Source organism: Anas acuta, chromosome 20 (assembly GCF_963932015.1).
Source record: "Anas acuta chromosome 20, bAnaAcu1.1, whole genome shotgun sequence".
Classification (NCBI taxonomy): domain Eukaryota; kingdom Metazoa; phylum Chordata; class Aves; order Anseriformes; family Anatidae; genus Anas; species Anas acuta.
In genome coordinates, this window is record NC_088998.1 from 10,899,835 (window position 1) to 10,921,866 (window position 22,032).

The 22,032-nt window shown below is 39.7% G+C and overlaps 1 protein-coding gene across 1 annotated transcript in view; it reads left to right on the top strand.

Annotated features, from left to right (window-relative positions):
• SCAI (suppressor of cancer cell invasion) overlaps positions 1-22,032 on the top strand; it is a 41,788-nt gene that overhangs the window by 14,450 nt on the left and 5,306 nt on the right. Inside the window, exons 3-16 of the mRNA XM_068656458.1 lie at positions 4,443-4,538; positions 5,169-5,255; positions 5,841-5,939; positions 7,254-7,350; positions 8,702-8,800; positions 9,575-9,727; positions 10,570-10,671; positions 11,388-11,489; positions 12,041-12,119; positions 14,220-14,319; positions 14,787-14,868; positions 19,138-19,210; positions 20,565-20,738; positions 20,933-21,033. Coding sequence (XP_068512559.1) covers positions 4,443-4,538; positions 5,169-5,255; positions 5,841-5,939; positions 7,254-7,350; positions 8,702-8,800; positions 9,575-9,727; positions 10,570-10,671; positions 11,388-11,489; positions 12,041-12,119; positions 14,220-14,319; positions 14,787-14,868; positions 19,138-19,210; positions 20,565-20,738; positions 20,933-21,033 — 1,444 coding nt within the window. The remainder of the gene's footprint in view (positions 1-4,442; positions 4,539-5,168; positions 5,256-5,840; positions 5,940-7,253; positions 7,351-8,701; positions 8,801-9,574; positions 9,728-10,569; positions 10,672-11,387; positions 11,490-12,040; positions 12,120-14,219; positions 14,320-14,786; positions 14,869-19,137; positions 19,211-20,564; positions 20,739-20,932; positions 21,034-22,032) is intronic.

Here is a 22,032-nt window from a genome sequence, read left to right on the forward strand (position 1 = left end):
CCTTTAATTGCTTTCCTGTGCTATCTGGCTTCTGCCAACAGCACGGCTGGAACAAACTTCTGACAGAAAACGAATGACAAGCACAGGAGCAGTGCTGGTCTTTGCTAAGACTATGCAGCAATACTGGATAAAACCCTCTGTGGGATTTACCCACCAGCCACTCCCCTGTGGTAAGGGAACCAGCCTTCTGTGCCCGGGGTGAGAAACCCATCCTTTCAGAACACGGGAGGTCTTGTGTTCATGTCATTTTGGAATATTGTAACATCAAAACGTCAGAAGGTCTCCGTGTGTTGCTGGAGGCCGTTGTGACGAGGTGTGGGTGACCCTCGTCCTTGTCTGAACAGGACTGACCTAAATCAGAGCATCTCCAGTCCCTCTGCACGTGGGTGGCTTCTTGCTGCCCCGTTGTCCCTCCTCTGAAGCTGGTCATGATCAGTAACGGCACGAGTGAGTGCCCCTACTGCTGCTTGGTCCCTGCCCAGCGTCCCGAGCCAAGCACACCCTGGAAGAGGGAGCCCTTGCCTTTTTCTCTGTGTATGGCTTTTATCCTTCTCTAGATCTGAGAGCAGCAACATGTCTTGCTATGCTGTAGGTCTTTTGCTTTCAATTTGGGTGTGTAGTTACTTCTGGATCATATATTCCCTGCCTCAGTCGGTGGGAGGAGCTGTGCTAATGATCCATTTTGCAGTCAACTGAGTCTTTAAAATTCTTTTGGGCTATTACTTTCCACCAAATAAGGCAGATCCTCTGGTCTCATTAAAGAAGCTGCGCACTAAATGTCCTCTCTTGCTTATGCCGTCTGCTTTCTCACAGCAAAATTTCTTGGTACACGGGAGCAACACGCGTGATCAGAACACAGAACAGCAAATGGGAAGGAAAATGGATGGTAGCAATGGCAGGGCTTGTCTGCAAAAATCTGTGATGGAACCATGGTAATGTATTGTCATAAATGAAGTGTTATTACAGCCATGTCAGAATACTATCAAAAGAACAAGTGCTACTGTCTGTTTCCATGGAGATCTTTCCTGTTCCCTGGGGAGCTGAGGAATCGCATGGTATTGTGCAGCTATGCCAGCTGCAATTAGGCGAGCATAAAGCTTGAGAAATATACGTGTGGACACCCCGCAGTGACCGTGGACAGCAATGGCCAAACATATGTACGCTGCACTAACAGCTTTTTAAAATACCATGGCTTTTCACATATTCCAAACTAATGCAGCACAGCGAGTTGAACTGGGCTTCAGGGGAATGCTCAGGAAGGTGCAAAATAAGAGGAGTCAGTTGCATGAGGGAAGACGTCAGGTGAGGTACAAAGAACGTTTTAGCTTACTGAAGTGGGATATATTCATAAGCATCATCAGCAAACAGATGTTTGTTTCTTAATTTGTGCAAATACCTGCTTCTTCCCAGTATTCAAGGGAAGAAGGGTGCATCTTCTTCTCTCCTTATGTCAGACCTCTGTTCAAATGTCCTAAGCAACTTTGCCTAGAAAGCCCAAATTAATACTTGGAGTCAATTTACTAATTTAGTCATTAAGTCAGTGTCATTGAACTTTTTTTCCCTTTTTTTTTAATTTTAAATTATCAGTTTGTATCTTATTTTTTTATTTTTATTTTTTCTAACTCTCAAAACCCACAAACATTGAAACTTGTGGACATGCTAATTAAATTTAACATTACCTCTTGCTATATCAAAGCTTGCAATATACCTTAGTCATGTATTTGGACAAATTATTAACTTTGTTTAGCTGTAATGTTTGCATTTATTACTACGATATTTTGCATATATTACTACAATAGAAAGTGGTGAATGTTTCACTGCAGTAACTGATTTAAATGTATGTAGTTTTGTATCAATCTGAATTTGGATGAAGATGTATATTGTGTTGGTGTCCTGAAGCACATGCTTATGCTCCTGTTTACCCCTCGCTACACCAAAGTATGTTCCAAGATGTCGTGCAGTTTGAGATGATCCTTTTTTAAAAAAATAAAATACTACCTTGGCATCTGCATAGAATAGCAGCAGCAGGTACTGGAATGGCTTTTCTGGGTTGGTAAGTGTAGCAGATAACAGATTCATTTTGCATATAGTAGCTAGGCTAGGTCCCCTCAAGCTGTGTGGGAAGTATAGTTGGCTGATGAGCAAAAGAATATTAATTTACTTTTCTACCCAGGGTGCTGTTAAAGCAATTCCAGTTAGCAAAAATGCACCACAATTTTTTTCTCTGGAAATTGTGGTGTGCTGCTTTGCCTGTCTCCCTCTTCCAGAGGATGTGGTGTGGTTTGGAATGGTTTGGCAGCAGTCTGGACATCCCAGGCTTGGAGGTGGAATATGCTGCTTTTGCCTGCAAGTCTGCTGAAGACTGAGGTTTTGGATGGTGCATGAAGCAGCCCGGTGATCTGAGAGAGCATTCCCTGAAGGAATAGTTCTGGAATCAAATGACAGATTATGCCATCTTGAACAAGTGATTCCAGTTCCGTGTAGGGTTGTATACCTCAGCTTCAGGATACTCTGTAAGCAACGTGCATTCAGTGAGACCGATGGGCTTTGGTCTCCTGCGTTGCATTTGTTCCAAGGCTCAAATAACTCCCAGATGAAGGCCTTCTACTAGCATTAAGAGCATGTGGATTTAAAGCTAAGATCCTTAGGACTACATCGTTGTGGGGGGAGTACAGCTTGGAACTTGAATGAATGTACACAAGGGGAGTTCAGTGGCTCGACTAACGTCTCTGCACTGGAGACCAACGTGGAAAAGACAGTCCTGGGTTCCAACCTCTCACTAAGTGTGAGTTAAAGGGTGACAAATGTTGCTCGGGTGATGTAACCTGACCCAGTGCATGTTAGCTGTGAGCATCTGTATTGCTGGCTGGGCCGGGTGACACTCGCACAGCTGATTTATGGATGGTGTTATGGGGTCTGGTTCTGAAACAGCGAGCAGCCTCATCCATCGAAAAAAGGAAGTTTTCTTAACGAGTAGCAAGAAATATTATCGATCTAAATGAGTCTAAGTGAACTAATTACCATTAGATTATTCTGCTTGCTCTTGGGTAGTGTTTTTTAATTTCTTTTTCTTTTTATTATGGGCAAGAGTCCAGTTTAGCTTTCTGTGCATGTAACCAATGAAAATACTTCTCTTAGCAAGACAGTAAGATGTTTTCAACCACGTGTGGAAAAATGCATGTAGGAACATGGTCATCTGTTCTTTGGATTGACTGTAGGCCTATTCTGCTAATGTTGTTGAGAACCTGTTGGCACTGAGGAGCCTTGATAAAGGCATGTTTATGGGGTGAGCATGGATTCCTTGTTACTCCTCAGACTGTACCAATGCTTTTGGTACATATCCAATCTCTTGACTCATGTGGGCTCGCTCATGGGAGTACTGCTTCCATCTGCTGCCATTCTGCGTGTTGGAGAAGCCACTCTGGCATTCCAGGTACATCTGGAGAGAACAGGCCCATGTGCTCAGGGTATCGTATGGCCATAATAAATACGGCATGAATGCATCATGAATACACCATACGTTTCATAACTAACTTCAAAGTGAACGTCTGCCTGTATAACTGGTGGAAGCTGTGGGGCACAACTCAGCCCGGACAGTCAGCCTTTCCCAAGGGGTCGGCTGGGTCGGGGCTGTTGGCCGGTCGGGTTTGTAGCTGGACACGGGACCTCAGGTAGGGTGTGAAGGACAGGGGGGTGTTGGCTGCTGATAGACACTGGAATGGTTCAAGTAATTCTGCTGTTCTTCGAATGAGTGACTGAATTACAGTTCATGCATATGAAGGGTGGGTTATTGTCTTAGCAGGAAAAGTTTTACCTCAGCCACTTATGGTTGAGCTGTGTACCTTCAGTTTAACATTACAGCGTTGTCCTGTTTGGGATGGAATCTGTAAAACCAGGGCAATTTATGACATTGTCTCTCTGTACCCCCAGACAGTGATTACCTTTATGCAATCATTCTGAACGTTTGCAAAATGCCTGGGACCTCTGTTAAATAACTTCAATTCTTTTTTCATTTGAAAAGTGACTAGGGAATTCAGCTGGAAGTAGGAAGCCATAGTTAGGAGAAAAGACTGGAGAATTTCTTCGTGCCCATGCATGCTTCTTTCTCGTATATATGCATACAGTCTTTTCTTGTACACATGTTAAATGAATATGCAGCCTGGCTGTTTTGGGGGTAAGTGTGTTGGGGATAATATGGTCAGATCTTGGTATGTGTACTTCCTACAAGCCAAACAGCATTTCCTTGGGGATTCCGGTTAGAACAGGTTTTGAAAAACGGTAGGAATCGTGCTTCTTGGAGTTCTGGGTGCAGGCAGAGCTTGAAAATATTTCAAGTCAATTCTGAACAAAGCTATTCTGACACGGATTCAAATACACTGCCGTCATGCTGGGTTGACTGGAGTCTACTCAGTAACTCTGTGTTTGTCGCTTGTCTGTTGCAGGGATTTACCTCAGTATGGGCAAAAGCAGTGGCAATCCTATTTTGGGCGAACATTTGATGTTTATACCAAACTCTGGAAATTCCAACAGCAGCATCGGTAAGGGAATGTTGTAGACAACTGTTTTCTATGGATTTAAACGCAACTTTAATCTCTGGTATTACGGTATGCCTAGGGGCCCCAGTTAAGACTGCGATTTCACTGTTATTCAAGCATGAAGGGAGGGAACAGTCACTTCCTGGAGTGCTCACAGTCTAATGAATTAAAATGTTACAGAGTTTTCATTTTATTTTTGAACAAAACCTTTTGCTCTACTTGAATGCATGTTGCTTTAATATATTGCCAAGGAGAAGCTGGGATGGTGGCTTCTGCAGTGCAGAACCCATCTGGAGGGGTGTGAAGCGTCTTGCTGCAGTGTGGGCTCCGATCTTTCACACCTTATGTTGGCTGTGTAGTTGAGTGTTCTCCTGGGAAGTGGTGACCTTTTTGTTTTGTGTATTTTGTGCAACATACTTATGTCTAGCTCTTGCAAGTTTTTGCAACATAAATGGTCCTTGTTCTGGTGTGTGTATGCAGTGCTGTTGGCTCTGTGAGGGACTGCTACTGGGAATGCTACACCAGGAATGAAAGCTGAGTTTGGCCCTACAGCAGCTCTTTGTCTTGTCTGGTGTGATGTTCTGAGAAATTCCGGAATGCCTTTTAATCTTTCTTTTCTCTCTTGCGAAATAGACAAGTATTGGACAATCGGTATGGGTTGAAGCGGTGGCAAATTGGGGAAATTGCTTCCAAGATTGGGCAGCTCTATTACCATTATTAGTAAGTAAGCACAGAAAAGGATTCGCTAGGGAAATGCAGCGTTAGTGGCAGTTCCATGCCAGTTATCTGGATACTCAGTCAGGAGCCTGCTGAGGTAGAAATGAATGTCAGTTGAGTTGTGATGTCTGTTTGTGAATGAGAAGGCACTTGGGACTGCATGGGGTGCTGCACGGAAAGGCACCTGTGAGCCTGATGTGATACTGCTAGAGTCACACTGATCCTGCCTAAGGAGTTATCTGCTCCCTCAGAAGTGTCTTTAAGTCTTCCACATGTGCTACATTTGACTCTTGTGCAAAAGTGTGATTTATAAGTTTGGGAGCTTAATGTTCCTTTAACCATGAATTAACCTGTCACCTGTACGTGTGGGCACAAGGCAGGCAGATTTGATTGTTTTCAGAAATGGAATCCAAGCTCTGAAATCTGTACTCCCAGCATGCACAAAGAACAAGAGTCTGGCTTTCATACAATGTTATTTGAGGAGGGATTTTTGCCATTGATGCACAAGATGGTTGAGGGGGCAGAAAGGGAGGGTTTGGCATGGATTTTCAACTGAAGCAGTGAGCTAATCTGATTCTTCCTCTACAGCTTGCGCACTTCAGAAACCAGCTATCTCAATGAAGCTTTCTCCTTCTATTCGGCAATTAGGCAGAGGTCATACTACTCCCAAGTCAACAAAGAAGACAGGTATGTCTGAATGCATGCACTCCTTTTTTTTTTTCTTCCCCAAGGCTATAACGGTGTATGAAAGTAGCAAATAATTAACTGTAGGATCAAAACTGAGATGAAATCAATGTTTTTGGAGGAAGTTTCTTTCCAACCCTTTTGCAATGATTAAAAACCCCAGTATAAAGAAGAGCTTTTCAGGATGACTGGAAGAATATTCTATTGTGTGGTCCTGGCTAGAAAGCTATTAGCCCGAAGGTTTTTGTCGTTTTGAGTCCTGCACAGTGGCAGTGCTGGGACCTAGTATGCTGCACCTGCAAGATAAATCAGTTGGGCTGAAGCAGAGGAACTGTTTGTTTCTAATCTGGCATTTTGGGGGAGCGTCATTTGGTACTGCTGTACAACAGCCCTCTGTAACTAACTGGGACAAGGTCCAAGAGCTTAAGAAGGCATAACATCTTCCTTTAAGACACGGTACCAACAAAGGTGTGCTCAAAAGAGGGATGTGTTGTGGCAGTGCCAAGCTGACTGACTGCCAAGAACATAGATATAAATAAGAATAGCTAGAAAACTCAATTCTGGATCCTGATAATATGTTCTAGAGAGTAAACCTGGGTTCCATTATCAAATTAAAGGTAAAGAAGAAATTATCTGAAATCATCATCAAGGTAACGCAGAAGGTTTAGTGAGGGACTTTCTTGCAAGGTATTCAAGGATCTCTGGACTTCTTTGCACTTCTGTAGTCTTGCAGATTTCTAAACGTATCTACGTGCCACAAAAAATGAAAGTTGCTCTGCTCTGGTATCTGTTGTTCCTATTATCTTCTCTCTTAAAAATCTCTCAATTTCAGTGTGAGTGCTTGAGTGGTTCCAGACAAGGTAGGACTGAGCAAGCATGTTTCTAGATGCTGTCAGGCAGTTTTGGAAGTGGTTAAGTAATTACAGGCTATGCTGACTTGCAGGTCTCTTAAGTTGTCCCGGGTGGGTGAACTCTGAGCCAGCTGTGGTACTCATCTGATGCCATGGGGTCAGAGCCTGCCCATGAACTGTCAAAAGGCTTAAAGACAGCTATTATAACTGATTCCCATGCCTCTTCTTGTGTAAGGAGCCTGTGAGGAAAGGGGTTTTCTTGATTTTTGTATCTGTATTCAATGTAAATAAACTGAGCCAGGTACCTGTTGATGTCTATATGAATTCAGTTAGAATTCCCAATTTGCAGTGTGTTTGATCTCTTTCTGATCTTAACTTCCTCCTCTCCCTTACCCTGGCTCCCCAGTTGCCTATCTATATTGTATTTTAATCTCAAACTTGACTGTGCTGTTTTTGTTGTGTTTAGGCCTGAATTAGTGGTTAAGAAGCTGCGTTACTATGCAAGGTTTATAGTGGTTTGTCTCTTGCTCAACAAAATGGATGTAGTAAAGGACCTTGTAAAGGTATGTTAAAATGATGATAAAGGTGATGGGTGGGAGGCTGCTGTTCATTAAAGGCTTTTTTACCTAATTAAGGAATCTATAATATAGTCTATTTCATCTGAAATATCACTCATTACATCTATGATGTTTGCTGCTGCTACAACATAGCTTTTTTTTTTTTTTTTTTTAATTTATTTTGATTGTGTGTTGGATGCCGCAGAAGGAAGGAATAACGTGGATTGATCTATGGAAAGACGTCAGTATTATGTGAACATTTGGCTAGAGAAAAAAATTACAAATTGATGTAGTTACTGGGAATAAACTGTAAGATGCACGTTAGTAATCTGAAAGTGTGGGAATCATCCGGTAGCTCTGAGTACATCTTCATTCCTGTATGACACCGTATGGATGTGAAAGCCAGAGTCTCCTAGTTTGATATTGGGCTTATTTTTTCTTCTTTCCAAACTGCTGTCACTCTGTCCCATGTCTAGGACGCATCCTGAATATATTTTGCACCTTCCAGAGACCCATCAAAATAAAACCTTGCTAAGGGATATAAATATTACTATGAAATTGGAGAGGCTGAATCTGCATATGCCTCTGCTGTGGGAGTAAAGTACTGACTGCATATAAACCAAAGTCTTTAGGTACAATGAATAAAGTACTGACCAAGGTTGATCATTGCCTTTTTGGCATATCTGGCATCCAACACAGTGAATATCCTCTGTGAGTCTGACATTTAATAATGACACTTAATGTTCCAATGACTTGCCAGTATTGTTTGAACACCAAGTAAAATATTCTAACAGTTACAACTGAGTTTGGGAGGTACCCTTTAGCTACACCAAAGGAACAGTATGCTTCTCCTGACAGCATATGTTTCCCAAACCTCTCTGACAACCTTATGCAAGCAACTTCTGGCATTGACAGTTTTGTGTAGGTTGCATTACTGTCTTTTTGTCTAAGCTTACTTGAACTAGCAGTAGCAGCTAAAAAAGCCATACCATTCACTTTCTCAACGCATTTAAAGTTGCTTGTAAGCTTAAATTTGAGTCCTGTGTGTCCGTAGATTGAGGTAATAACCAGTGCTGTAGCTGTATGCGAGTGTAATAGTTACTAAACTTAACTCCAGATATGCTTTGCATTGGGACCTGATGAAAAGACACTTTTCGTTGCCAAAGCTCAATGCAACATTGGCATTCTGTCTCTTGAAAGAGCACGCTTTGGCTAGCATGTTAGTCACAAGTGTGCTACATATGTTCTTAAGTAAAATGATTTTTTTTCCTTAAAGGCCAGCACAGCTAACCAAATTGTGAAGTTACTGAAGTTCTCAGTTTAAGAAGTAACTGTGTCTTTGAACTTTTTACATCAGGAGCTGTCAGATGAAATTGAAGACTACACTCATCGGTTTAATACTGAAGATCAGGTGGAGTGGAACCTGGTTCTGCAGGAAGTGGCAGCTTTTATTGAGGTGAGAATAGCGGTCTCTCTCAGTTGTCAGTTGTTGAGTTTTTTTTTTTTGCAGGCATTTTGACTGTGTTTTAAAGTGTGCTTTGTTGGAGTACTGACCTTTTACACAGGCAACACATAAGCCGTTGGGAAATATAATGTAATCATGGCAGTTAACTGATAGTGTCTCTTAGCAAAGTTGTAATGTGACCAACTTCTGAAGTTTGTTAAAATAAATGTATTTATTCTATCAAACAAGACAGTGTTCTACTTCCCTCTTTTTGTACAAGACATCATTGTGTAGCATGATTATGTATTTAAGTATTGCCAGAATAGATGGCAGCATTATCATTGGTTGACTCAGCTCCCTTCCTAGTTCCTTCTAGGAAGGGAAGAAGTGGTGAAATAGTGCACAATTTTTCTGTGTTCTAGGAATGTGTAGTTTGTTCTGCATCAATTTGTAGGGTTGTTGATGGTATTTGGTTCCTCAGGTATAGAAAAGCTATAGGATAGGAAGCAGAGTTCGTGTTGTTTGAGGGAATACATTTTTTCTATCTGCTGTACCCTCAAGTACTTGTACCATGTATTTGCTTTAAGTCTCTAAAAGCGGTTTCTTTTCCAAATGCTAAGGCATTGCTGTGTGGCTTGCATGCAAACATCTGCATGGCAAATTAATTTTAAAAATCTGCCTCAGTTATGAAAGGTTTGTTGTAAGTGGCAAGACCTTCAATCTTCTCTCTAACTGTAAATCTGTACATTCCATTGAATTCCTTATTTATTCTGGTTGTTTTTTTAGGCAGACCCTGTTATGGTTTTAAATGATGACAACACCATTGTAATCACCTCCAACAGGCTTTCTGAAACTGGAGCTCCATTGCTAGAACAGGGAATGATAGTGGGACAGCTTGCTCTTGCAGACGCACTGATTATTGGGAACTGCAATAACCAGGTAACAGAGATTGTGAGGCCTTGGGCTTGTGTCTTTGGAGTTCAAAGTCCCTCCTCCTGTGACATCTCTTTGGATCATACAGTAGAAACTAGAGATTGCAATAAAGTGATCACTGATGTATTTTGGAAGTGATGCTTGCAGTGGGAGCAAACTTAAGGTGTCTCTTATTTCTGAGAACCTCTTAAGTTTGTTTGTTGTTTTTTTCAGATATTACACCTGTGGTACTCACCTCATATTGCTTATTATTCATCACGTCAATAAGTAGATACAGATGATTTTTCATATAACAGATCAATTTTAGTAATGTTCAAGCACGACTGGCTTGTAAGCTGTCTAGAAAAACCTTGACTCGGGCTTTCATATGATATACCCCAGCTTGTTGCAACTTCAGTTGCGACAGGAAGGGATTTTCAAAAGATATTCAAGGTCTTGTGTTTTACATGATGATGATAATGAAGTTGTGCAAACATCATGACTTTTCTCTGAGCTCTTTTTTCAGGTAAGCAAGTTTTATCCAAATTACAGTCTGTGTATCTTCCAGATTTTGTCTAGATTCACAGTACATAGTGGGTTCCAGCACTTGATTTGTGAACACCTCAGGAAAGTCTAACTTGTGAAGTAGAGCCTGCATGACAGTGAACTGGCCTAGAGGACCTTTAATAAACAGGCTTCGTCCTCTCTGAGCTCTTCTAAGACGTTAATGGGTCTTTAGAGATTCAGAGATGATACTGACAGAAAGCAGTCTGTCTGGGATGCTGTTGAATCTGTTATCTGGATAATTGCAAAGAAAGAGACTGTTTAATTTGTGTCTGGCAGAGTAAACCATTTAACTTTTTTTGCAGGTCAAGTTCAGTGAATTAACAATTGATATGTTTCGAATGCTACAAGCACTTGAAAGGGAACCAATGAATTTAGCTTCACAAATGAACAAACCTGGAATGCAAGTGAGTTCCATTTCAGTGACAAATCTGACAACAGATCTTAATAGATTAAAAAAAAAAAAAAGCTGTAATGTTTCTGTACTGTCCCTGTGCACAGCAGGTTATGAAGGGTTGCTCAAAGCCTTGGAATTTAACCCAAGTAATCAATTCTTGTTGTTGTTTTCTTGGAGAAACCTCTAATAGTGTGTAAAGTATCAGAAGTGAATATTTGGGTATCATTTCACAAAAGGTTTACCCTGGTATAGTTTGAGTACTGCTGAAGGGGTGTAATGGCTGTCCTTGTCCGTGTACACTCACCCATTATTTTGTTTTCTCTCTAGCAGACATGCAGCCACACAAGTTCATCAGCTTGCTAATTCCTAGGAAGTTTAAATGTTCCCTCCAGAGAAAGCACAAAAAAACCTTTATCTGTAGGCAGAATTAAATAGCTATATTTTAATTTATTCAGGTGACATGGGGAGTGTGTTTTTTTGTTTTTCATTCTTTTCATGGGTTCTGCTTTAGAGAATAAAAAAGATCTAGATAAAATGAAGGATAATATAAAGTTCTGGTGCAAGTACTGTGCATCATACTTTACAGTGTAGTAGGAAATGCTGCACAGACGGACCATTTGTATGAAAAATACATTGAAGGTGAGCATTCTAATATAAATTTAGAGGCTTACGAAGCTGCGTTGTAAATATAAAGTTTTTGTTTTGTTTTGTTTTGTTTTTCAACAGGAGTCAACAGAGAAACCAGCCAGGCGGGAAAACCCCCATAAATATCTGCTTTATAAACCAACTTTCAGCCAGCTGTATACGTTTTTAGCAGCATCATTTAAGGTTTGTGAAAGTGGTCATTTCTGGCTGCCTGCATGCTCAGCCTTTTGCAGAAAACAAAAGTATCTCCTTCCTCATGTGGCCAGTCCATAGACAGGTGGAATATAGATTTTTTTTTTACAGGTCTATATGGGAACCTGGATGTGTTGTGCTTTTATCCAGATGAGAAGCTGAAAGGGTCAGGGGGAAGAGTCAGATATTGCAGACCCCATGGAACTTTTGATTTCCGTTCTGTATTTGAAAATCTTTTTTTTTTTTTTTTTTTTTTTTTTAATAAAATTGCTGTTTGAACCACTACTGTCAGCTTAAATGTCAATATGGAAAAAAAGTGTTAATCTATCTCCAGTTTACATTTTTGTCTATGTACTCACCTGTTTGAAGGGGTTATGTAGTGGGGCGAGTTATATACACCTAAGAATAATAGAATGAAGGGAAGCTAGAAGCAGAAGTAGCACAATCTTAAATTATGACATTTTTACTAAGATGTTGGTGGTATATTATAATAAATTTATACATTTTCTCCCTTGCTACTCTTCTCTCTATTTGAATTTCAGGAGCTGCCTGCAAACAGTGTACTGCTGATTTACTTGTCTGCCACGGGCGTGTTCCCATCAGGTCGTTCGGATAGTGAAGGTACAATAAAGGAATGCTCCCTGTCATGAACAGGGCTTGAATTCTCTATGTGTTCCAGGACAAGTGGCCAAGAAAGATGTCACAAAGCTCCTTTTAAAAGACAAGTCAATTTTATTCTCCTGTCTATTTAGTCAGATAGTCTTTTCTTTGCACAAACAGTAGTTAATTCCATGTATCTTAGTTAGTGTTCATTAACCTGAGACCTTTTCAGGGGACATAGATAGTTTTTGATGCATCTGAAGTATTAAAAGCTTCACCAATTTTAAAGACTATATGTCTCTGTTGATGCATCCGTGCAAAGCTAATAAAATAGCTAAATGGCACTTTGTGATTCTTTCAAATCTCCAGTACCATGAGAACATCTGGTCAGGAAATGGCTGGTAAAAGGGCTGAAGCATCTGCAGGGATTGTTCTATTTGTGTGTTTGTTAATGTGACAATTCAAGCCCTTCTCATGATTTTTTGACAATTCCCCTCACCTCATCCTCCTATTCTTTGCAATCTAGCAGAATATTTGGATGCAGCTGCAGTCTAAAAGTTGAAAACTGGTTGGCTGAAGCAAACACAGTCAAAAGATCTGTTTATATAATTTAAGGGAAAAAAATGTTTTTAACATCCTAAATATTGTACACGCCTCATCTGTTTGAGACTTGCATTCCTTTATAAGATGCATGCCTTGTCCATTCTCATGCATGATTTTTGAGCTCTCAAAATGTTAAAGGAAAAAAAAAATCTCTGTCAACTTCTGATTGTGGCAGTGATTTTTTTTTACATGCTTTTAACATTTTATTTTTTGCTATGACTTGGTGGTGGCTTCTAACTGAACTGTGTTCTTTACAGTATTACGTTCACTTCACTGCATGTATTATTTCAGCTTAGTACTTTACCATAGAGCCATCAAGGCTCCGTTTTCTGTAAATCTGAATAGTTAGACTTTAGTTTTTATTAAATGAATCTCATTACAACTGCATTCTTTTAATAAGGTAGTGTAATCTGCAAAGACCAAAAAGTTCTACCTTATTAAAAGGGAGAGCAGCTGCAAGCTGCACTGTTGATTGCCTGTAAGTAGTTTGTCAGATCACATTAAACATTTGTAACAATACTAAATTCATGTATGTTCTGCTCCTAATTTTCTATTCCCAAAGCTTCCCTTAAAATGGAAGGGTGTCTTACATATCCAAGCCTGAAAAACGATGCATTTGGTGGCCAAATACTAGTCTTTCAACTCTGTAAATATATAACAGAATTAGGAAAACCTAATACTGTCTTTTACTAATGTTAATGATGCTTCATAACTGTATCAATTGCAGAAATACTTCTTGGTATTTCTAGTGCTTTTTTTTTTTTGTAGGGTTTGGTATTTTTATTACTTTCATCTTTGCACTAAATCAAACAGATAGGCAGGTGCTCAGTTGTATAAGATTAGCAGAATCTTTCTTTAGGTTGCCTTAGGAGCACGTGTCCAGGGTGTGTGCATTTAAAAACTGTGAATTCTGTATTTGAAATCTTAAAAATAAATCTTTGCTGCAGATTTGAAACCCAGTTAATTTTTTTTTTCCTTTCTAGAAGTATTAAAAGCATATTAATTCTTTGAGCTTTTTCTTTTCCCCTTTGCAGACTTCTTACTGCAGATATTATATCCATTCTGAGAGGCAAAAGGGTTTTTGATTGATTTAGCATTAGTTTTTGGTCAGATTCTGATCCTAGAATATACTAGTTTACATAGTAATTTAACAGAGGTATTGATTTTCCTGTATGAAACATGTAATGGGTTTTAAACTTTTTGCTATGTAGTATAATGAGAGACAGTATTTGGACCTGTTGTGCTATATTTGTGGATAAATAGTAAATTAGAAATTATGAAGTTCCGTTGTTTTCTTCTATTTGATAGATGCTGAAACTACTAAAAATGCTTACAACTGAGCTAGTAAAGTCTCCAGGTTCCTCCACTCTGTCCCTAGAGCTATAGTAGTTCAGATTCACATAGTTCTCTGGGATTTTTGGTTGCTTCTTTCCTTTCATGTATTCATTAAATCCATAACAGAGCTGACTTAACCTCTGCTAATTTTAACTTCTTTTTTTTTTTTTTTGCCGTGTGTAGGTCCATATGATTTTGGTGGTGTTCTGACAAATAGTAACCGGGACGTTATAAATGGAGATGCTATCCACAAGCGAAACCAATCTTACAAGGAGATGCACTGGTAAGTCTCATGAATGTGACAACTGAGAAGAATTTGTCTTTAGTAGAGAAAAATACGTCAAAGCCTCTTGAATTCAAACTTGTCATTGTAGAACATCATAAATATAGATTGGCTTGAATTTCAAGAATTAGAAATGAATATGGAATTCTGAATGATGATTTAAGCACTGAAAAGTATTACTGTGACTTAAGGTAAGTTCTTTATTATTGGAAAATGGATGATAAGTTCGGAAGAAGATAAACATCTCTTCTTGGAAAGGAGCTAATAACAAGTCTGGTAGCCCACATTACAGAGAATACCAAATTAATTCTGCAGTTACTTTCTCAGGATGCACCTGAAGATCAGGGCAAGAGGAATCTGCTTTGTTTTTGTCTGGACGTGGGCAGCTGTGTACCTGAGAAACTTCTGCACTGTCACAGCTTTGTAGCGATTCTAGTGCTCTGTGAAGCATCTCTTTCTCTTTTCAGTCTTCACCCTGGAGATCTCTACCCTTTCACAAGGAAGCCTCTCTTTATCATTGTGGATTCGTCAAATAGCGTCGCCTATAAGGTAAGGCTCTTGAAGGCAGCTACTTACATGATAGGATACAGTGTCAACCCCTAGTTAGATTACACTTTTAATGGGCTATTTTTTTAAACACTTTGTATTCAGTCTTTCTTTTCTTTTGAGGTTGTGCATGCTAGTCAGGATCTGATCCTATGAATAGGAACAAGAAGGAGAACCACATGAACAGCCGCTCATTGGAAAGTAATAAATCCTCCTGGAGGGAAAAAAGGTTCAAGATTTCCAAGATCTCTGGTGGGAGGTTTATTTTTGTTATATACCAAAGACAAATCTTGGTGCGTGTGCATGGGGGAGGGAGCTAACTAATCTGCTTTTTCTTTTTCCAGTCGTCCAGCACTCAGTTGCTTTTAACCAACAGAAACGAGTCAAAGCATTGAGCCTGATCTTTTAAAACACGGGGTGTCTGTGTCTGAAAAGTGTCTCAACCAAGGAAATAACAAGACTCAAATTAGCATCCAGTGTTACTGTAGAGTGGTATATGCTTGGACAATCAGTCTCCTTCTAGGAGGCTGTCGACTTAAAGTAGAATTACTCCATGCCAAATCACCTTTGGGAATCTGCAATTCGGGTAATAAAGAAGCAGGCATTTTCAATCTCAGTTGCCAGTTGCATCTGGATAGCATTATGACAATTATTTAATTCCTGAATGGGATATTAAGAATATGCTGTGTCTGGGGATAGTGCCACTTCCTTATGTCTTCCTTTTTCGTAGCTCCATTATTTGCAGTGAGAAAAGTGAATGTTCACAGCTGCATTTCTGAAGAGGAATAGGGACGTCTAGTGGCCAGATGAACTTGTTCTTTTTTCAGTATCCATAGTCTGTGTCATTTGTTTTAAAGGCATGTGTTGGCTAACAAGTTACTAAATTTGTGATCAGTATAATTCAGAATCGTCCAGTATTGAATCACAGAATTTTTACCCAACGGTTTTAAAAGTGATATGGCCCTCTCTGTAGGTTTTTCTGCTTGTTGTATTGTAATGCATTTCAAAGGGCTTTTTAACCACATTTAACTTTGCTGCACTAGATATCAACACAAATCTGCTTTTTGTTAAATTCCCTTCTCTGTTTTAGGATGGTTTCCTTGTCTTTCTGAGAAGATGAGGATTTGGTAGGGGTTTATTTTCCTTTGCTCTTTCTTGACATTGATTCTGGTATAACAACAGGGGAATTTGGGTTTGTTTCAGGGGGAAGAGAGCAGTTTGGTTCCCCCCTTTCTCTCTAGTAGATTTGCTGAAAGTGGTCAAGTGGATCAGCTCTGGAAGAGACAGTAAGGGATTTCTGGAGATCCTTTGTTCCAGTACAGCTCTAGACATAGCAGGCTTCTGTGGATAGCTTAGAGCAAAGGATCTTTTTGAGGTCATGGATTCTCACCTACAGATTTGTACCTGTTTTGAGTATAACTGCCAAGTTTTTTCACTTTAGAATTCACTTTTTGTACTAAATGTTAAGTTGATAACTGAATTATCTTTAGATTGCTTTTTTTTTTTTTTCTTTTGGGCACACAGTATGTAAAAACTTGAGTCTCCAATTTTTTTACCTTGTTCTGCAGTGAACTGACCATCAGTGGTATATAATACTCCCAGTGCGCTGCCTGTTAAGCACACAGAACAGCTGGTGTAAAAGAGGTCCTGTAGTTCCTGCCTTTATTAAGGAGCACAGAAATGTGAATGGTGTGGGTATAATTGTGAGGAATCTAAGAACAGAATGAAAAAAAAAAAAACATGGTCCTCTATTAATATATATATATATATTTAGCATTTAAGAACCTGCACTCACCTTCACAGTTGACTGCCATTGCACCTAGGCAGATGAGTATGTGGGAATGGGTGTAGGGTTTTTGGTTTGTTTCCAACTGAAGGTCAGTGACAGAGTTCTCGATATCAGTACTTCCTAGCCCTTATCTGTTGTTGTTCTGCAAATGTTTACATGCTTGGTTTCAGGTAGCCAGAATATACTGATAGTGTTATCCTGCAAATACCCTCCGGGTGTGTTACAAGATGCTTTGTAGACTCAAGCACTGGCACAAACAAAGAGGTTCTGTGCAATTGTGTGAGAAGTTGAAGGCAGTGTACTGACTTTCTTTCCACATGGCTGCTCTGATCTCTCCTGATAGGACAGCAGCTATCCTGACATTTAAATGTCACTGCTAGCAACACCGGCAGTAACAGCAACTGCTCACACATCTTTTTCTACACCCATTTCTGATCTTCTGCGTGCATTCACATTCTCACTGTCTTTCTCGAAGGTTTAAATGGTGATGACTGGAAGTCAGTCTTGCCAGGAAGTGATTTGCCAGTTTGCCAAATCAGCGGCACTTACTTGAATAGCTTCCTTCCCTATATATTTAGCTGAAAGTGGAAGTGAACTGCACATCAAGCATATCTATGTAAAGCTTTGAATATTTTTTACATCTCCATTTAAATATAGATGGCTGTGCTTTCGAAGGTTACCACTGTGTATGTGGATGAAATAATATTTTAAATTCAGGATGTTCTTGTAGCTGTGGTTGTCTAAGATTATGATCTAATCCAAAGGCTTAAAGAGTACTGCTCCAGCCACTAAGAATGCGAAGTCTTTGTTGGTGATGTGATATAATACTCAGTAAAACTTGCTTGTGAAATGATCTTTTTGGTGATGACAGGTAGCTCTTTTTTGGAAAGAGATGTTTATGAGATGTGAAATGTATTTTTAAAAGCAGCAGTGCTTCTTTTGGAAGAGTTGAATACTGAAGTAAAAAAAGAGTCAATTTTGAACCCCAAAAACACCTTTTTTGAGTTGTCCATGCACTGAGGGGTAGGTTATTCCTTACCCAGAACTGCTGTTAACCTCTACCCTGCAGGGCTGTTTTTTTCCTGTTTACGTTATGGTCATACTCTCTAAATCATGGCTCCTTTTCCTTTGTTGTATGTGTGCACACAACTCTTTTCTGTTGAAGTCAGGGGCTAAGGTGGTGGAGAGTGAATCCTGGTGTTTGCTTGGGCTGTGTCCGGGCAAGGCCTGAAACAGGTACCTGGAAGCTTGAGAGTCTTATTCTCCTGGATCTACAGTTTAGACATAGCGACTGCATGTAAGCAATCATCTTCCAGAGAGCTGTGAGTTAGGGTAAACCAGGTCGTTTCTCCTCTTTGTAGGATGTAGTTGTTTTGTTGACTTAACCTCTTATGGGACATTTAGAGTCCAAGATGTTCTCCGATGTTGTCAATGAATAATACCCTTTCTGAGATATGAATGACCCTTGGTTTTGCTGTAGGGAGCATTTAATAGCATTGTTATGTTTACTGAGGGAGTGTACGGGAAATCTACTTTGGTCTCTACTTGGTGATACAAGATTGAATTCAACATGTGGATCTGTTCATGAATCCTAAGCATGTGTGTTGCTTGAGAGTGTGTGACCTGCCAGTGCCTGTTCAGTTCAAACTGGCAATGTGGAGTGGTGACTCCTGGAGTTTTAAACTCCTTCAGTTTTAAGAAAGCTATTGTTGACAAGAGGTATGAGAGGTAATGCAGGCAGGTTGTTTAAATGAAAAATGTTTTTTTGTTTTGTTTTGTTTTTTTGTTTTCCTTAGTAATCATTATTACCAATGAACATACCTCTTAGATACATAGTAGGACTATTACCAGGTAACTGTTGGTGAAACTAGACATGCTTCTTTTGAGGTTTCTGGAGAAATTTCTGTGCCACAGGACACTGGTGCAATATTTAAGATGCTGGTCCCAGAAATGATTATTTTACAATACGACTTCAGTATAGCAGATGTTGAGGTCACGACCTACTTCTTTTAAAGCAAATGTATTTTAAAACTTTTCTCCATTGATCTCTTCTGTTTCATCAGAAAGAAAAGTGTAAAGAATTCACTTTGGTTGGATAGTTCAGTTGGTATTGAGGAAAGACAGTAGATCTGTTTTGACCTGAAAAACAATGGCTTTCATTTTTATTGCAGAACATGGTTGGGTTTTTGTTTAGTTTCTCAAGTAATGTGTTACTACTGAAAGGTGTATTTCTATGAAATCGGTGTCTGCTATCGATAGCAGTGAAATGAGAGAATTAAATATCCTTAAATGTGTAATGGGTTACATTCCTTCTGTCTGTGTTCTAGGAGTAAGTCCATTTGTCAGCCCTACTGTCAATGCTTAACTGTGTGACAGGCGTTAGCGCATCCTCTGTCATGAATAGCATTTGTACCCTTAACCTGTTAAATATTCAAAAGCAAGCAGAGTGACAATCAATACTTCAAAATTCTTATCTGTTACAGAATTTCACAAACTTATTTGGACAACCATTGGTGTGCTTGCTTTCTCCAACAGCATATCCAAAAGCATTACAAGGTATGTGTAGTACATTGCATTTCCTAACAAGCTACAGTTGTGTCATTTGTCCATCTCAAACATATGTAGTGTAGGTTCTTCAGGAAAAGATATCCTTTTACCATTATTTATCCCCTAAATCAGATTAACTTTCTTTATGTCAATTCTATCATACTACTTTAAGTTTATGGCAAGTAGCGTACTGTAACAACAGACAGCTTCAACAAGTGCTAAAAGGCAAAGTTGCTCCTACACGAAGACTCGGAATACTGCCTGCTCATTGTTGGGATTCTAATTATTGTATTACTGCTTATTTATCATTGTTATTATTAGTACTTGGGGTAGTTTTATTAGTACCAGAAAGTCAGCAGAGTCAGTTAAGGTATCAGCTTTTAAATACCAGATGTAGAGCAAAATCTTCTCAGAGCCACATAGAGAGATGTTAAGCAGGTATCGTGATCAGATGTACAAGAAACAGAAGCTTCTCATTTGTTTTAGAACTAGTCCTGTTACTTAGCTGAAACCTGAGTAGAAAGTAAATATTGTAATAATGAATCCCGTTTAAACAGAAACTCTGAAAAACAGAGCTTAATTCTTTATCGAATACCAGATGCTTTTGTGGTGTTCACTGACCAGTCAGGAATGTCTTGGTGCAGCCCTGCAGGTGGGGCACACTGCACTACAGCGCCGTGCAGAGACTTCTTAGCTGAACCTAACTGAGCCCCCGTGCCAGTGTGGCATTTTATCATGCAGGACTGTGTGCCTGTGTCCTGAAGAAGGAAGAATTGCACCAAAGCGAGTTAGTAAGCCTTGCTGAGGAAGAAGTGTTTGGACATGATCTTCTTATGTGCATTACCTTTCTTTTTTTGGCTTCTCAGTTTATGGAGCTGAAGCTCCGTGTTGAACTGCATGGAATAAATGGACTTTAAGATATTGTGATGCCCGACAAAAGAGTGACTGTGTAGACTTTTGGGAGGTTGTATAGGTTCAACTGTCTGGTTCTGTGAGTGGAATAGGAATGTCCATGTTTAACTAACAATTCCTCGTAAGGTTTGTAATCAGTACCTTCTATCAGTTGTTTCAGGTACAACTTGTATGTTCAAGTTGTGTGCACAAAATGATGACACAGGCTTCCTACAGTACATGGGAGAATCTCATTTTTCTCGGTGTTAATGCACATCTCCAGTGAGCCTTTATTGCTAGTCATGTGCATCACCTTGAGAACAGATCTTCCACAAAAGGAGAATATATGTAGCTAACACAACCCAGTAGTTCTGCTGTTAGAGCATTTAGTGGGTGAGTGACTCCATTCTGTGGCAGGGACCTCTTTTCTGTTTCGTGTGCCAAATGTATCTCTTTGTCTATTGATTTGTAGATCAGTCTCAGCGGGGTAGCCTCTTCACACTCTTTCTGAACAATCCTTTAATGGCATTCCTATTTGTCTCTGGATTATCAAGCATGCGCAGAGGTTTGTGGGAGAAGTGTCAAGACTATCTTAGAAAAATCAATCGAGATATTGCCCAGCTGCTGACCCACTCCCGCTCCATAGGTACGTGCCTACAGATGTACAACTAAGACTTAGTATGCTGCTTCAGGAGATGTTGGTTGTTCTTGCCCAGCCTTACCAAGGGACAGAACAGTGAATAAAGTGAATGCACAGGTATTTGTGGTGCTTTCCTCCACGTCTTTTCTTGTTCTTAAAGCCTTTCTAACTTGAGTTTTCTTTGTTGCCTTCCTTTGCAGATCAGTCCTTTCTTCAATTCTTTGGGGATGAATTTCTTCGTTTGCTTCTAACAAGATTTATTTTCTGCTCGGCTACTATGAGGATGCACAAAATTTTCCGGGTATGCAGGGACTTCTGTCCTTTTGTGAGAGCAACAATTGAGTGCATATAGAATTGCAGGTTGGAAGGGTCTTATTGCTAAGCATATCATTGTGAGTTCAGAAAGACAGCTGATTCTCACGTGCTAATGACTTCAGCTTGTATTGAATTTGTGCCTCTTTACCTCTCCAAAGGCGTGAAGCCTCTGACTTGCTTCAGTCTTATTTTTCTACATAAGTAGCAGACACTTATGAGATTCACTTATGTCACTCTAAGCAGCCTTGTCTGGTAGAACAATTCCTCTTAATAATTCAAGATTATTATTTCAATGCAACTAAAAAGCTGTAAAACAAGAGTGTAAGAGGAAGTGGGGAGTAGTGGAACTTTATTGCTGGGAATGTATTTTAGCACAAATAGTTCGAAAGGTGTTTGAAGTTTGAGTAAACTAAACATGAAGATGGTGTTTTCCCTCCCTGTTGGTTAGTGCTGTGCCAACAGTGAAGTCCTACTTCTGGATCTACACCATTTTCTATTTCTAATTGTTGGCATATAAACTGCCTGCTCTGTTTTAAACATTAGAGGAAAAAACAAAACAAAACAACACAAAAGTCAAAACACAGAAAGGTGCAGTATTCCTCTCATCTAACTGCAGGCACCTGGTAGCTTTCCAAACCTAAGTTAATCTACCTTGGCTTCCTTGGTATCAGGGAAAAGTAGGTTATCTGTGAGCGGGGATGGATTCGCCCCCCGTGTCTTAGATATTTGTTTTAGGATGAGGTGAATCTCCCAGTGGAGATGCTTACATGTCTACAATTTCAAGAAATGAACTCCAGCCTATTAAGTAAGTATATGTCAAGCCTTTTTCAATTATTATTCTATTCACAACGTTTCTTTGAACATATGAATAACCATCTTAGATGAATGGGCATTTGTATTGCCGCTACAACCATCCCTGAGTAAATAGGAAAAGAAAACTGAAAGTGGCTTTATTTCTGCTAGAATCATTTCTCTCTGTGGCATG